This window comes from Phaethon aethereus, assembly GCF_964289735.1.
Source record: "Phaethon aethereus genome assembly, chromosome: 4".
NCBI lineage: Eukaryota > Metazoa > Chordata > Aves > Phaethontiformes > Phaethontidae > Phaethon > Phaethon aethereus.
In genome coordinates, this window is record NC_138578.1 from 6,968,171 (window position 1) to 6,985,516 (window position 17,346).

The window sequence follows — 17,346 nt, forward strand, 5'->3', positions numbered from 1 at the left end:
GTAGGTGGTGGGTTAACAAGTTTAAGGCTACTCTTTCTTTATTTCACTCATGACTAATCAGAGTTCATGTTTTAAATCACGTTTTCAGATGGGTGCTATACGTATTGCAAACTGCAACCTCCACAACCAGTCTGTTGGAGAAGGTGTAAGTGCTGCTATTCAAGACTTTCAACTGAGGCAATATGTTGAGCAGGTGAACAACTGCAGAACTGGTCTTCAGCCAATATTAAGGAGGGCATATTGGCTGGAAGCTGGCTCTGTCAACTTGGGGCTCATCACTGCTGACATTGCTTTAGCTGCAGATCATCCTTCTAAACATGAAGTGCAGAGACATTTCTTAGAAACACATGATAACCGAACTAAGAGGTAAGAGATGTGATTGAAGGAGATGCGTTTGAACTGGTGGGGGGTGGTGTGTAAGTTAATACATTAATCTAAAGACGGAACTTTGTTTTTTGCTTTTGTGGTTTGGTTGGTTTTTTTGCTTACGTAAATTACAATCTCTTGTAATTTTTTTAAAGTATGTCGAATGCTTAGCTATGGGGTTGGTGGATAGAATGTGCTTGGACTATGCAAAATTGTATGATTACTTTTGCTTCTGCCTTCCCTTATCCCTGCCAAATGAAGATCAGGGAGAGGAGGGAATCGAATTTGTCCTTTGTTCTCGGGCTGAACTGAAAACAGGCCTTAAAGAGTCCTGAGCAAGCTGATGAGCAGCTGTGAACAAGATGCCTGGTGTAACTGTGATTTGTGTGTCTCTCCAAAGAGCAATTGCCTCTGGCATAAGCAGCATACACCAGTGTGGAGCGTGTTTGCAGTGCTTGTGTCCGTGCTGGGAGACAAGGTGGTTACTGTTAGTATCTATTGTGACAGGTGGACATAATCTGCCTGAGCACAGCATATACATTTGTGATTTGTTCCTTTCTGGAGCTAAGCCTTCATTCTATGTCTGACATCTGTGTTTCAGATACAAATCTTATTTACTCATTTCATGCCAGGTGAAATACGAGGTCACCTATAAGAGAGGGATATCTTTTAATCTTGTTTTCACTAAATTTAAATGTACTTGGGCTGATATGGTCATGTTTTTGTTTTGTTTTCTGTTTTTCTGCCTTTGTATAGATTGTGGTTTTTGTGGCCTGATGATAATTTGAGGAACAAGAGAAGCAGGAACAAGTGTGGCTGTCTTGGTGGCTGTCGATTCTTCGGTGGCACATTAACAGGACTAGATTTTTTCAAACTTGAGGAACTGACACCTTCAAGCAGCTCTGCTTTCTCAAGTACAAGTGCAGAATCTGATATGTTTTATGGGCAATCTTTACTGCAGCCAGGAGAATGGATAATTACTAAGGAGATTCCTAAAATTTTAGATGGTGAGAATGCATTGTACAGCAATTTTACTCTTATTTTGCCCAAAAATATGATTTCTTAACTCCACATTAATATTTATAGTCTTTCCGACTCCGGTTAATGGGTAGTACTTGTCGCAATCTTGTGCAAGATGTCTTGTAGTGGCATGGGCCCTTCTGAGAGCAGACAGTAGCTTGACAATAGTGAGCAAGCTTTCATATGCTGAATTTTTATGTTAACATGCAACTCCTTTCTGAGTAAGAAGTAGTTTTTTGACTTCCATCTGTTCTACTTGTATAGAAAGCAGTCTACAAAGACAATTTTACGTTTTGCTGCTATGACTTTATTCGTTTTTGTTAGTACAGCATGCTAGTATGTGTATGCATTTCAAAACAAAGGCTTTTATTTCATAAAGGATTTTTATTTCAGTGGGCAGGAAAGAGACCATTGCAGTTGTGTTACCAGATGTTCAATTTTTCTCTTCTGTTTCTGATCCTAGGTAAAGCAAATGGCGTAAAACGAAAAGATTGGGATTGCAGATCTATGGGTATAGAAATAGAAAGAAAAGCACAACATCTAAGCCTACAAGTGCCATTGCGGTCCCATAGCTCCTCCTCATCTTCGGAGGAAACGAGCAGTTCTAGTGCTGCACTCCCCTTGCTTGCAGGTGAGAAGGACAGCCCATTGTCAACTATGGAGGATCACTTGGGACAGAAGGAGTTCTTGTCTGCTGCAAAAAGGGAAGATGGTCATGGAAGGTTAGTATTCTCTGTGCAGGTAGAAGTATAATTTAACTCTTGAACGCGTCATGACAGAAAAAACCCCTTAGATTTAGCAATTTTTAAAGTGTTGGTTATTTTCTAATGGTAACTGTTCAAATGCATTTCCTAGTTTGAATGCAAATTTGGATCCTTAATAGGGAATGATTACCTGATCTGGCTAGAAAATCCAACATGTAAGCAACAGCACTTGCCATTAATATTCATTTTTACATCCTCTATATGTAGGCAAGTGGACTAACAAGTGGCCGAATTTAGTATGCAATCAGCGTTATGAAAGTAATTGCTATGCTAATAGAAAGTCGTAGAATCACTGAAGCATTTTACACCTCCTATAACGTAAAAAGAGAAGGATTAATAATAAAATAAGCAAACGAACCTTTAATTTTTATTTCCAGCGTTGCAGCTGAGGGTGCAGAGGGCAGTCCTGCATCCCCTGGCAACCAGGAAAGGCCTGTTGGTCAGTCTCCCCTGAGGTCTCCACTAAAACGGCAAGCGTCCGTGTGCTCCACCCGGCTTGGGAGTACCAAGAGCCTCACAGCAGCCTTCTATGGAGACAAGCAGCCTGTTCCAGTTGGTGTGCAGTTCAGCAGCGATGTGTCTCGCAGTGATGAGAATGTCTTGGACTCCCCAAAGCAGAGGAGAAGCTTTGGTTCTTTCCCATACACTCCATCTGCAGATTCAAACTCATTTCACCAGTATCGTTCAATGGATTCCAGTATGTCAATGGCTGATAGCGAAGCTTATTTTTCTGCAGCAGAAGAGTTTGAGCCAATAAGTAGCGATGAAGGTCCAGGAACCTATCCAGGGAGGAAAAAGAGAAAAAAGCAAGCTCAGAAAATTGAATATAGTAGAGGGTCTATTTATCACAGTGTGGAAGGGCCCTTAACAAGCACAATCCATGGAGAAACTAGTCAAGATATTAAAATGTTGCCAATTAAGACTCATCCTTCACAGGCTTCATTTGTTTCGGCTCTGGGAGGAGAAGATGAGCATGTTGAGAACATATATATCATGGATTCTGAGAAGACTGTGGAAAGTGAGCAAATAACTTCCCAGCAGCCTGTAATGGCATGTTACCAAAATTATCTTACACAGTTCCAGGTGATCAACTGGTCAGTAAAGCATCCAACTAACAAAAGAACTTCAAAATCCTCATTACATCGCCCTTTAGATCTTGACACACCAACAAGTGAAGAAAGTTCATCATCTTTTGAGCAGCTTTCTGTCCCAACTTTTAAGGTATGGAGGAAGGAGGAGTAAGTAGAGAAAGGAACAAGAATTCAAAACAAGTTAAAATTGCTTAGTACACCTGTTGTGTAAATAAAGCTATGATAAAATTGGAACTCCTTTGCTTTTGTTGAGGAATACCTTGGATTTCTGACTTCAGATCATGGGCTGTATGGCTGGGGGGTTGTGGAAAAGAAAAAATGGAGTTGGAACTCTGTGGATAAGATGTATGTTCTGAATTGTCATTATTGCACTTAAAAATACTGCCTGTTGAATGATATGCAGCTGAAAGATATTTATGTGAGTTTTGTTTAAAAATATATGTTTCACAGAACTTCAGTAGCAGTACATCTAATACTGATCCAGGTTGTAAATGCTTTAGTTCTATGAATTTCAACTTTGATTTAGCAAGTGATTTTGTAAATGTTTGGGCTTTCTTTCTTTTTTCCTTGTGATGTATGTGGTATGAGCATACATGCTTGAGGAAAGAACTGAAATGAAATATATGAAAAATAATGGAACTTGCTTGGTAGAAAATAGGTGTCTAAGCTCTGGAATTTAATTTCTTATCACTTTGCAGCAAAAGCTTTGTGTTCATGCAAGCCTTCCGTAGATTAGCATTTGGAGTCTTGTCTTGTCTTTAAAGCAATTAGTCCGTATTTTATCTATCTGAAAACTTCGTGATCTCATCTCTCAAGTAACTTAGAAAGAAAAGTGTAGGAGTTTCTGTATACTGTGTTGGAGAATCTGCATATGAGGGAGTCTTTTAAGAAAAAAACTGCAAAGGAGAATCATTATTTGAAGATTCCTTGAGTATTTTTTTCATATATAGAAGGAACGTAATAAATTTATTTGCACTTTTGTCTTAGATTGTTAAACAGGGTCTCACCGCTAATTCATTACTGGACAGAGGCATGCAGCTTACAGGATCAACATCTAAGTAAGTTGAATACTGTGTAACATTATTAGCATATTTTTTAAGAGTAGTATCTTCCTGATGCTGTTGTTTAACACAAGTTTAACAAGAGTTAACAATTTTGGCTCTTGCTAGCCCTTCCAAAATTTGCCTCGTAGCAGTAGTTTTCAGTACAAATCTATTTTAGAACAGAGTGTGCGATTATTTTAAAATGTTTGCTTTTGGTCAAAAAGAAAGTACACCATGAAAGCATTACATTATTTAACTTACACAGATTATGAATTGCTACTGAATTTATATTAATTTGGGAGCTGCTTATGGCAAGTGTCCATTGCATTGCCGAAAGCTGAACTTGAATCTACGGAAGGTCCTTGCACTGGCATTGTATTTGTGTGCTTTCTAAGCTATGCAGTAGAAGAAGTCTGCTATTCATTTTATGAAGAATTAAAATGATACCAGGATGCTTTTGTATTTCTTTTACAAACCTAGATTATTAATATGTCTTTGACTTGTTCAGTACACCTTATACTCCTTTGGAAAAAAAGTCTGCAGAAAATACAGATGATGAAACAATAACGGAAGAATGGACATTGGATCATCCCGTCTTCCAGACACGGACAACGGCAATAGTAGAAGTAAAAGGAGCTGTAGATGTAGTTCTGACTCCTCTTGTAGCAGAGGCACTGGATAGGTAATTAATTTCACTTTTATTACTGCAATGTTCATTATGCTAAAAATTGTATAAAATCAAAGCTATTTTGTTCAGCAGAGGTTTAGGTAAAAGGACTGAGTTACGTGACAGTAGAGCCTTGTACCCAGTGAATGTAATCTGCATTTTCCATGAAAAAGCTAGAAGAGTGTTATGCTGATCTGGGGAGTGCCATTTTATGTCTGTCAGTGCTTAATATTTCTCTCTGTAGTGTTAATTAAACGTTATTGATGGTGTGTCATGTGAAACTGGAAGTTTAAATAGTCTGTTGTGGGTTTGTTTCCTCTCGCAGGTACATAGAAGCAATGGTGCATTGTGCTAGCTCTCGACACCCAGCAGCAATCGTTGATGATCTGCACTGCAAAGTTCTTCGAGATGCTGTACAGAACAGCAAAACAAGCTTCTCGGAAAATGTAAGAAAGGGAACAAGAAAATGCACAGAGATTTGAAAGAATATTGTTTTCTGTATTTCACATAGAAGAAGTTTTAACTGAGTTCAGTGTTTTGAGATACAGTAGCTAATTGCTATATTAATTTGGAAAACATTTATTTTTATCTTGTGCTTAATGTATGAGCATTTTTAAAATCAACTGTTACATACTGTCTTTCGGTGACCAGAAATCTCTTTTACAGGATAGAAGTGAAGTTTTTCTAATTTGGACGGTCTAGTCAGTAGCTACAGTAATTTGCATGAGGTCATACATTCTGTTCTTAGAAATTAAAATAACTGATATTCTTATGTATTGTATTCATATCAGCAATACATGATTTATTATTTTTACAGTAGTTAGGGAGATAGTGTCTGTGAGGTAGAATGAAGTTCAAATTAAGCTGTGAAAGTGCATGTGGTTTTATTGCAGTTCATCTGATACCTTAAAAATTTAATTTAGCTTGAAAAGAATTGTATGGTAGTTCTACGAAATTAGGACTTCTTTCTCTCCAAGTTAATGACCATATCTATATTTTATGATTTCTTAGACTTCACAGTGTAACAGATGCTAATTACTTGCTTCACAATAAGTTGTTCTGAATAACTTACATATGTAGAACTCAAACTTTCAGCTGAAACCTGGTCTTTTTGCTACTCTTAGGGATCTGGACCTACTGTATTTGTAAGTGCTATGGTCCTTGTTCTAGAAATTAGGGTGTTGTGCTTTAAATGAAGTCAGAATCTCTTGCTGCTTCAGTGCTAATAAACTATCCTGTTACTCGTTAGCTCAGCAGCTCTGAGTTTCAATGAGAATGAATTATTTTTCCTCCCTCCAAGTTATCTTCGAAGCAGGATATTAGAGGAACAAAAATAGACACGACCACTACAGGAACAACAAACCAGGGACCAGGGCAGACCAATCTCTCACTTAAGCAAGATAATGTGACAATTAAAGGTCTTCAGGCCAACGTTACTGTACCGAAGGTAAGAACTTTTTGTTTAGCTTATTAGTAGACATCTACCTCACAACTTAAGTTTTTGGGGAACCAACAGGGGTGCAAAATAATGTTAAGTGAAGCTGTGTATTTGTGCTAGATAACTAACATTTTGAACAGGATAGTCTGTTTTGGAGCTGCTCAATTTTATTATGGTATGTGTGTAAGTTAAATAACAACTGTTATAGGGGTAGCTGACTACCATGTCTTTAAATTATGTTTTTACGTCTTTGGGTGTGACCTTTTTTCTTTTATTTTTTTCATTTTACTGATAAGAGTAAGACAAGATTGTATTAGAAACATATACATGTTTCTAATGTATACATAACGTAACATGTTTTCCTAAATTTCTTTACTCTTTTGGGGGAATGTAGGTGAACCTGTGTTTACTACAAGCATCTGTTGATGAATCCCCAGGGGTTTCTTCTGGCAAAACCGTGACTCATGTTTCATTAGTAGCTTTGTGTTTTGATAGAATTGCTACACAAGTTCGTATGAATAGGTAAGAATAATACATATCACTATTTGTGGCTCTTGTTAAGTTAGTCAAAAGACTTAGTAATGCCAATTTTTTTGCAATTCTGAAGAATTATTTGAAAAAGTTGTCATGACTGACTTAAGCAATAAAATGTGTCTGTGTTTGATAAATTAACATCTAATCATAGAATTGTTTAGGTTGGAAAAGACCCTTAAGGTCATCAAGTCCAACCATTAACCTAGCAATGCCTGGTCCACCCTAAACCATGTCCCTAAGTGCCATGTCTACAAGTCTTTTAAATACCTCCAGGGATGGTGACTCAAGCACTTCCTTGGGCAGCCTCTTCCAATGCTTGACAAGCCTTTATATGTCATGGAGGATGAAATTAAATTTTTTAGAGATTTTCTATCACAGTGTATGTATCTTCTACCTTACAAAGAATTCTGCTGTGCCAATTTCACTTAAAATTTTAAACAGAAATAATAAAATGGAAAATGTCTGAGGTTTGCTTAATATTTTTTTCTCCCATATATTCGAAGGGGTATAGTTGAGGAGACTTCCAACAACGCAGAAACTGGGAGGAATTCTGTCACATTTGATCGTTACATCCAAACCAGTAAAATGCAGCCCCAGTCTTCTGGCTCGCTGAGATCCAATGCTGGAGCAGAAAAAGGAAAAGAAATTGCTGCGAAATTAAACATCCATCGCGTTCATGGACAACTTAGAGGCCTTGATACAACAGGTAAGCCTTTTTTTAAATTGTGGAAATGTCAACTTTCTTAGAAGCAAGTGGTTATAGTTGGCCTTGATCTTGTAGTTTGGTTTTGGCTTTTTTTTATCAACACAGATAAAAAGACACTTGAGCCTGCAGATTTGACAGATACTCTAAAAAGTTTAGGATAGGTACTCTGAATTACTTTCCATTATTCATTCTACGAAAGTGCTATATTTAAATGTAGGCATGGTGAAAACTCTCAAGCTCAGAGCCCCGTCCAACCTGACCTGGAAGGTTTCCAGGGATGGGGCATTTACCACCTCTCTGAGCAACCTGTGCCAGGGTTTCACCACCCTCATGGTAAAGAAATTTCTTCCTTCTATCTAGTCAAAATCTGCCCTCTTTTACTTTAAAACTATTACCCCCTTGTCCTATCACAACAGGCCCTGCTAAAAAGTCTGTCACCAAGAGACAGACTTTCTCTAGAGTTATTGAAGAGTCCGCTAATCACGCTCACAATGCTGTGACCAAGAAGGGAAGATGAACAGTCACACCCAGAATGAGGAAGACATGGGCAAAGAAAAAGAAGTTCATAGAATCATGGAATGGTTTGGGTTGGAAGGGACCTTTAAGGATCAGCTAGTTCAACTCCCTTTTTAAAAGCATTTTAAGGCTAGTTCCGTTTCTCATGAAAGCAGAAATAATTGATACTGGAGCTCTCAAGTCTTACTCACATAGAATCATAGAATAGTTTGGGTTGGAAGGGACCTTTAAAGGTCATCTTGTCCAGCCCCCCTACCATTAGCAGGGACATCTTCACCTAGATCAGGTTGCTCAGAGCCCCGTCCAACCTGACCTGGAATGTTTCCAGGGATGGGGCATCTGCCACCTCTCTGGGCAAACTGTGTCAGTGCTTTACCGCACTCATTGTTAAAAATGTCTTCCTTCTATTTAGTCAAAATCTGCCCTCTTTTAGTTTAAAAGCTTTACCCCTTGTCCTGTTGCAACAGGCCCTGCTAAAGAGTTTGTCCCCATTGTTCTTCTAAGCTCCCTTTAAGGACTGAAAGGCTGCAATAAGGTCTCCCCGGAGCCTTCTCTCCTCCGGGCTGAACAACCCCAACTCTCTCAGCCTGTCCTCATAGGAGAGGGGCTCCATCCCTCTGATCATTTTTGTGGCCCTCCCTTCGAGAGGCTAGGAATTAAATTCAGCTGCTACAACTCCTGATCCTGGAAAAGATGACCAGAAGTAGAGGCAGTTTTTGTTAAAACTGTTTCAATTTTGATGGAATCTGTACCAGTTAGTGCTATTTTACTCTGTCCCATAAAGAACAGGAATATTCAGGACATGAGGAAGGGCTCTGTGAAACAGGTATGATTAAAGACCATACAATAAACAAAACCAAAAACAAACACAAACGCTGCTGTGCAAAGATGAGTGAGCAAATAAAGTTGAAGGACAAAAAAAGCAATAAGAGAATATTAAAACGGTTAACTCCATTTTTAATTAGTTATGGGTAGAATCTTAGCAGTAGTGTCCGGTGTTAGGTATGCTACAGACATTCAAGAAGGCCAAGTAATTTTTGAATTCTAACCAATAAAACTCATCATCTTCTATTTAAAAGGTTTGAGAAATGTCTTTCTAGGGATCTTAGCATTTCATGTATACTTCAAAAGTGATTGTAGTTATAAGTTGGGGCAGAGAGAGGATTGGAAGGGACATCAATTGACTCTGTGTAGTTCTTTCTGAGTTTATAGACCATAGGTATAAAATTACTTAAAATGTTCCTTCAGAAATGTCACTAGAAAAAGAGATTTATATTTAAACTACATCCTAACATCAAAGAAATCGAGGTGGCATACTCCACTCCTGGATCTTAGACAGCAAAGATCATAATGAATTAAAAACTGTGCTTGAGCCTGTATTTCCTAAGGAATCAGTGAGACTTAGTGCTTTATATCCTCCTAACACACACACAGACATGCTTCCAACCAAGAAGCAGTCTTTGAATTAAAATTAGAACTTTATTTCTAAATACCCTTCAGGTATGCTATAGTTAATGCATTTGTATTATCCAGGAACACTACCAGTATCACTGTCAGTTGTTGCTGTTAAACTTGAGGTGTTTATTAGGAATGTTTTTTTGGTACAGTAATTTCAGGCCAATTGCCAGTTTCAGATAAAATTCTGAAGAGATTGTTTGTACACGTGCCTTTTTTTAAGAGTCATGGTTCTAAAGACAAAGGCAGCAGATGTTTAAAGGTCCCTTCCAACCCAAACTATTCTATGATTCTGTCTGTTAGGATTGGGAATGCCTCGAAGCTTTAACTTTGTGTTGCTCGCTCCTTGTTTTTCCAAATCTAAAAATTATCCTGCCCACGTTAACATACCAGGAGAATTTAGAAAAATTTAGGTTTTTTTTCTAAACTATGCTGCTTTTTTTTCTTGTTTGTACTTCGATATTTTTTTCTTTTTTTCTTCCCTCCGCTCCCTGTTTGAGGAATGCTGAAGGGGCAACACTCCCAAAACACTGTAATCTTCAGAGGGCTATTTGAAGATGTAAAGGGGTTTTTTTTCATTTTGTAAAAAAGTGGTAAATATATTTCTTTTCACAGATATTGGAACTTGTGCAATAACAGCTATTCCTTTTGGGAAATCAAAAGTTCTTTTTACTTTGGAAGAGTTGGATGAGTTTGCTTTTGTGGATGAAACAGATCAACAACCTGTTCCAGACATAACTCGAATTGGTCCTAGTCAAGAGAAGTGGGGTTGGATAATGTTCGAGTGTGGAATTGAAAATTTAACTATAAAAGGTAAAACTTACATAGGCTTTATGTTGTTTTGTTTTGTGAAACTGCTAACAATTCTTTTGTTAGGTCTTCTAGCTTAGCAATTACATGATTAGAAATTGCTGAATATAAGTGATACTAAATAGTGCACATCTATTGTAAATAAATTATATCACGTAGTAGATTATACAATAAAGGAACCTTTAGTAATCAATACCACTTAAAACAGCGTGTGAAATAATCCTATATAAACCAGTTACAGCAGTTTCTGAACTTAAAATGAAGATAGAAATTGATGCTTTCACTGATCACTTAAATCCTGATCTTGCAATCATACCCACAGTAAGTGTCTGAATATAGAGCCAGAGTTTTGCTGTTGGTGGGGGAAAGCTTCAAAAAGAAAAAACCCAGTATATATGTATTTTGCATCATCCCAGTTACTGTTTTCAGTGAATAATGTTTAAAACCAGTCTTCCTTGTCTACTTGGAACAAACTAACAGAAGCTCTACAACTAGGGGTTAAACCATTGTATAAAAATTGTAGTGATAAGTTGTTGTGTAAAATGGTAATGCACCTTGTTTAACCAAAATCATACGTATTTCTCCTCATAAGTGCAGATCTTTTCAGTGGGACATAACTTATAGAGGTTTATGCATGGCAAACATTTACAGTCTTGGTATGTGTTCCTTTCATAGGAGGAAGACAATCTGGAGCAGTACTGTATAATACATTTGGAGTCATGGGTAAATCACGAGATACAGAGAGAGGTGGATTACTTGCATCAAATAATTCTTCTGATTCTCCAACTGGTAGTGGTTATAATACTGATGTGTCTGACGATAACCTTCCTTGTGATAGAATAAGTCCCTCTTCAGATATTAACGGAAATTCAGTTTCAGATGAGCAGGTATGTACATACTATGTAGAAATGATTGGTCTTGAGTTGTCAATCACTTAAAAAAAAAACAAAAACAAAAACAAAAAAACCCAAATCAAAAAAAACCCAAAACAATTTTGACAGATGTCGTCTTGTCCCAACTGAATTCATACTGTCTACTTATACACTAAACTTCCAGCTTTCTGCAAGATCTCTTGGTATTGTCTTGGGAGAGTTAGTGGACAGCATTTGTTTATTTTCCTTTGCCTAAGTGCATATGAAACTGTTTCTTATGAGCAGTACATAGTATGGTATGTTAGTGCTTTTCAGTGTAATCACTTTGGAAAACAATTTCACTTTTGACTTTGTTTCCTTTTTTAAGGATGAAGGGGTTGAATCTGATGATCTAAAAAAAGATATACCGTTGATGCCTCCTCCCCCTGACTCTTGCAGCATGAAGTTAACAATCAAAGAAATTTGGTTTAGTTTTGCAGCCCCGACCAATGTGCGCTCTCCAGCCCATATATTTTCAAGGTATAATTTTACCTGATTCTAAAAGAAAGAAAACGACAGTTCTGCTTTGCTAAATTGCAGTTGTACTTGTTAGATTCTGAATGTAATCTTGATAATTTTTGAAGCTTCCCTGGAAATGAAAATTTTGGCAGTTACATATATCACAGTAACTCTTGCTTTATTTTTTTATTGTTGTCATTTATATGGAAATTTAGCTAGAAAATTTTTAGTTAGGTATGATTAAAAGAAGAAAAGAAAGATTGAAAACAAAACAAAACCTTCCAGTGAGACTGAAATCTATGAAGGAGAAAGGCAGGGGATGGTATTTGTTGTGAGTAGGAGAGATGCTAGAGAAGAGAACCACTCAGTGCTTTTGGTCTTCAACCTGATGCTTAACCTATGATCTAACTACCCTTGCACTATAAAGTTCCAGATAAATCTTTCTAAAATAGTTTCTCATATTGTGTTTGTAGAACAAGCCAAATATTCCTATCTATCAGTAGTTTAAGCTCAGTATATAACTGAATTTGAAAATACTTTCTGTGGTTTTCTTAATGTTCTTGCCGCAACCCTTTAGCAAAAGTCCTTCGTGACCTATTGTGTAACAATTAATGTGGGATTCAGTCAGTGATGAGAATTTCAAACTGTGTGATTTCAGTAGGGAATACAAATCGGAAAAGGAGGGAATAGCGGTGGCAGGAGTGGATGGAATCGTGAGTGTGCGAGCATGTAAAACAAAACCTGCTGTAGTACTTACTGCCAATTTTAATTTGCTGGGCAATAAGTCTGTGTTTGTTACTTGGTAGCATTGTTCTGTCATATTCCACCTATTTGAATGTCATTCATAATAGCATTTGAAAATCTTGCTAAGTGCTGCTGCTGAATGTGAATACCTCATTCTTTTTGTTTTTCTCAATAGGCAGCTGAACCTCCTGAGTACTGCAACGCCTGCAGTTGGTGCTTGGCTTGTTCCCATTGATCAAGTGAAATCGTCATTAAATAAACTAGAAACTGAAGGAACCCTGCGAATCTGTGCTGTTATGGGTTGCGTTATGACAGAAGCTTTAGAGGTAAATGACCTTTATAAAATCAATAGGCATATCGGAACAGAGCGGTGTAATATGTAAAATATATTTGTTTGCGGTTCTTGATATTTTCACTGACAAACTTATAGCACTTCTTATGACCCTTTACTTCAAGAATTGGTTACAAGAACTTACCACCTGTGCTTTTTGTACAGAATCTAAATTTCAGTGGAAAAAAAATTCAGCTGTTACTAGTGAGGAAGTCTTGCGCTTCTTACAGGAGTGCACTGTAGGTAAAATAACTGGAGATTCTGCCTTTTGAAAGGCAAGAGTAAGAAATGTGGCTGTGGCATCTAGTATATTTTATGAAATATGGAAGAGTGTTGAATTATGAAATATTCAGGGTGTCTTTCAGGAGAAAATGAATTTCTGTGCTTCTGCAGTATATGGAATCATTCTGTTTATTGGACCTGCTTGTGAGAGGGAGGACAAGCATAGCGAGGGTGAAACGCTCTATCAAGAAAGGCAAAACAGCCAATTTTTTTGAGGAAGGCTAGGACTGGTAGAGCTTTTATGACAAACTGGGTGTTACTGTGATTTGCTAAGGAGCTTTCTTGTGTGTAGTTTTCTGCTTCTCGATTACTTAGCACCATCTAGTGGGGAGATTTTGAGGTGTCTTGCATTGCAAGGTTGACTAGCTAAGCGTCAGGCTAGTTTTGTGCTGGACTCAAAAATTATCCTTTGCAGCAGTCTCTTATTGCTACCTCTCTTCCTGTTTCTTTTCCTACCTTTTTTCCAGCGTTAAACCAAACTGGAAAAGCACCTGGTTTTTCTTTAACTAGAAATAGAGGTTTTTTGAAACTCTCAGCGAGCTGTGCGTATATGCCTATTAGTCCAGAAGTAACTTTACAAAGTCTGCGGCTTGAATCCAGCCTTCTCTTTTATTACTCCATATAAATAAATAAGCATCAAATATGATTTTTCACATACCACTATTTAAAATAAGGTAGGCATCCAGGTGGCAAATCTTTGTTGCAGCAGTTCAAAATGGGGTTAGAAGTTTGTGATATCGTAGGTGAAATCTTGTAGTTTATTTATGTGTTTTGTTTGCAAGGCTGTTCATATGTCAAAAATTGTTACATTTAATCTAGAATAAAAGTGTGCACTTTCCTCTGAGGAGCAAGTACAACAGGCTTACCAAAGTGGCTCGTTTCTTGCAAGAAAATCCTTCTTGTTTACTGTGTAATATATTGCACCATTACCTTCATCAAGCAAATTACTCCATTATTGAGGATGCCACCATGGTGAGTTACCCTGTAAAAATGGAAATAACTCGGTGTGTTAGTTTCAAATGTACCAATTCTGACATCTTAATTTAGGTAAAAGTTTAAGGAAAGCTAACTAACAAGAAAATACAACCCAAGCTCCTATGTATCCTTAAATTGAGAAGTAGATATGGCTTCTCTCATTTAATTGTCTTTCAGATCTGCTGTTTTTGTTGTGGCCTGTGTATATGAATAGTTTTTATTGAGCTATGGTATTAGTAAATACAAGAGAAATCATAAACCAAAAAGGCATGTCTTTAAAAACGTTAATGGCCTTTTTATCAAATTTCACTTTTCTTAAAGGTAACAGCAAAGTAGTAAAAATTTGCAGCAGTAGTTTTAAAATTTAATAAATCTCAATTATTAAGGTAAGCGCATGCACTCATCAGCTTATTCCAAGTTCTCTCCTCAGAACTAGTTTTTGTGTCTTTTAGAAATACTTGGCGTAATGCAGACAGTTTAAGAAAAGAGCTGGAATTGTAGAAACTTTAAAGCTTAACAATCTTATCTTTTGAACGGTGGCTTTAAAATGTAAATGGCTGGATTGTAGTCGTAAATAATTGTTTGAACAAACATTAGTTACAAGGAGGAGTGTTTGTTCCTGATTTTGTGTCATTTTCATAATCCAGTTTCACAGCTGTCAGATGTAAACAATACATGTTTCAACATACTCAGCTGAGAACCCAGAGGTTAGAAAGACCACAATTTGTGATATTTTTGTGGCAGAAATAGCACTGTTTGTTTCGTGGTCAAATTAAGAAGATTTTTTGGGGTTTTTTTTTCCTTTAGTACAATTTGATGACATCATTGAAACAGTCCCTATTGTTTTGCCTCAAATTTATGTTTTTAAAATACTGCTTACCAGGAATGGAAAATACCTCAGCTTTGTAATTTCAGTTCTGTTTCTACAGTCAATCTAGTGTTGTGAATTTTAGTCCATAGTTCAGAGCCTTATAATTACTTCAGTACTTTCAGTGTCATATTTAATAAACCTGTTTCCTGTTGTGTATTTTTGGCCCCTTGGGCTAGATCCTCAGGACGTGTAAATGAACGTTATTTACTGTGTTCAGCGAAGCTGTAATTTTTATCTTTTGGCACTATGGCTTCTTACATCTGAATGGATGTTGTGTGGTGCCAGCACGTTTCCATCACAAGTCTCCTGAGCACAAAGATTTAAGTCACTTCTGACTTATTTTTTTCCCCAGTGTATTTAAAATGCTGTGATACGTATTTTTAATTTCTGCTTTTCTTTTTTTAAGAGCGATGGCCTTCCTGCCTTGGTAACCTTAAAGAAAGGTCTAGTTGCCTTAGCAAGGCAATGGATGAAGTTCATTGTGGTGACCCCAGCTTTTAAAGGAGTCAGCTTACACAGGCCAGCTCAGCCAGTGAAATTGCAGACAAACGCCTGCCACGAGCATGAGGACGGACTTGGGTTAGACAGCGGAGGGGGGCTGCAGAGTGACACAAGTGCTGATGGAGCGGAGTTTGAATTTGATGCAGGTATTTTTGTGTTCTTCTGTCTCCATAAAAAAATCACAGGGACAAGTAGCTCCTCTCAGCGCATTTGTATCTTCTTTAGCTTTAATGCTTGAGTACATTGTAGTCTTCTTTTTTAGAATCATCTTCATTTTGAAGCAGCTGCTGACAATGAAAATTATAGTATTATAATAATTCTTACTTACTCAGGGAAAAACAAAACCAGGGGACTTCTTTTCTTTCTTCACTTGCTTTGTCTTATTTACTGCACAAAATACATCAACGTAATTATTTGCTAGCTTGCAAGTAGGATTTTGTTGTGCAGCTTCTGACCTTAGTTAAGAATTGTAACATGTGATTCCATGAACACTCCCAGGAGTAGCATCAAACCCACATTCTCACTTGTTCTTTGCGAAGACATATTTTTTCCTCATTTTTACTACTTCATATGTGGTAGATTTCTTTTGCCAGCTTACACATTGCTAATTTAACATAAGATACTGATTTAGCTTTGTATTTGATATTAGAGCTGACTTCAGAACGACAGAAAGGAAGGACAATAATTAATAAATAAATACATGTTGTTGGACCACTCTTTTTTGCTCCCTTGAGTTGACTTAGTTATTTTGTGTTTGTAGCATCTATGTACAGTGTTACTGTTCTTAGAAATGCAATGTTTGTTTTTTTCTCAAGTAAGAATTATGTAACATTGAGGAAAAAATAATTCGAAAAAATCAGGAGCATCTGCTTTTGATTAAAAGCCAGGCAGCAGGTGGCTGCTTAAAGACAGCAAAACCAAATATGTTTGTGTGTGAAACTTGTATGTAATCATACAGTATGATGGAAATTTTTGCCCCCTCCCCTAAAATATCTGCTTTGGTTGAGCAGCACCAGACTATTAGAACCAGTGAGGTGCCCATGTCTGAGGTTTTCTTATTTGTCTTAAAATTCCTTCAATTCCCTAGACAACTGTGTGTAGGTATGTGTCAGAATTTGGAGTTCATGACTGCTTGTAAATAAATGTACCTAGTAATAGATAATCTTGGTTCCTCGTATATATATACAAATGAGACAAAATTGTTTGCTTGGTTCCAGCTACTGTCAGTGAGCATACAATGCTCCTAGAAGGAACAGCTAATCGCCCTCCACCTGCTGGTGGCTCTTCTGGGCCGGTAACTGGTGCTGAGATCATGAGGAAATTATCCAAGACTCACACTCACAGTGATTCGGTGCTGAAAATAAAGGTAAGTTTCCAGCGCCACGCAAGAGGGGACAGTCATTTGTAGCTGGCCTGTTTAGAAGCAGTTCTGTAGGCTGCATATGAATAAATGCTTGTCTAAAAAGTAACTATAACTGTACCTGTAACACATAGAAGGTATGCTCCTTACCTTATAAAAGCAATGCTCGATCAATTAGCCTATATTCTACATCTGTTCTTTATTGTTTTTCTTGTCAATTAACTTCAGAGCCATGCTTAAAAACAATATGTATGTGCATCATTTAAGGATGTGCATTAACTTTTCTGGTTTTTAATCTATTTATGAAGGCAGAAATGATGATTTAACTATCATTATAAAGAATCTAAGATTGACAGTATACAAAACCTGAGATTGACAAAACTTTCCAATAACTTCTAGTAAAATTAATGTGGTGGTTTTCTAATTCCACAAACTGGTCAGAAAATGGCAAGATTTTTTTATCTATACTTTCTGAACCAAAAGAGTCTATAAAAGTTTGTGG

The 17,346-nt window shown here is 37.2% G+C and overlaps 1 protein-coding gene across 1 annotated transcript in view; it reads left to right on the plus strand.

The window, feature by feature from the left end:
* Window positions 1–17,346, plus strand: part of BLTP1 (bridge-like lipid transfer protein family member 1) — a gene marked incomplete at its 3' end in the record, with an annotated part of 123,471 nt that overhangs the window by 46,247 nt on the left and 59,878 nt on the right. Inside the window, exons 24-40 of the mRNA XM_081999640.1 lie at window positions 89–366; window positions 1,123–1,373; window positions 1,850–2,108; window positions 2,528–3,371; window positions 4,229–4,299; window positions 4,793–4,966; window positions 5,277–5,397; window positions 6,252–6,398; window positions 6,784–6,911; window positions 7,427–7,629; window positions 10,216–10,413; window positions 11,086–11,297; window positions 11,650–11,801; window positions 12,700–12,850; window positions 13,957–14,109; window positions 15,390–15,630; window positions 16,702–16,850. Coding sequence (XP_081855766.1) covers window positions 89–366; window positions 1,123–1,373; window positions 1,850–2,108; window positions 2,528–3,371; window positions 4,229–4,299; window positions 4,793–4,966; window positions 5,277–5,397; window positions 6,252–6,398; window positions 6,784–6,911; window positions 7,427–7,629; window positions 10,216–10,413; window positions 11,086–11,297; window positions 11,650–11,801; window positions 12,700–12,850; window positions 13,957–14,109; window positions 15,390–15,630; window positions 16,702–16,850 — 3,732 coding nt within the window. The remainder of the gene's footprint in view (window positions 1–88; window positions 367–1,122; window positions 1,374–1,849; window positions 2,109–2,527; window positions 3,372–4,228; window positions 4,300–4,792; window positions 4,967–5,276; window positions 5,398–6,251; window positions 6,399–6,783; window positions 6,912–7,426; window positions 7,630–10,215; window positions 10,414–11,085; window positions 11,298–11,649; window positions 11,802–12,699; window positions 12,851–13,956; window positions 14,110–15,389; window positions 15,631–16,701; window positions 16,851–17,346) is intronic.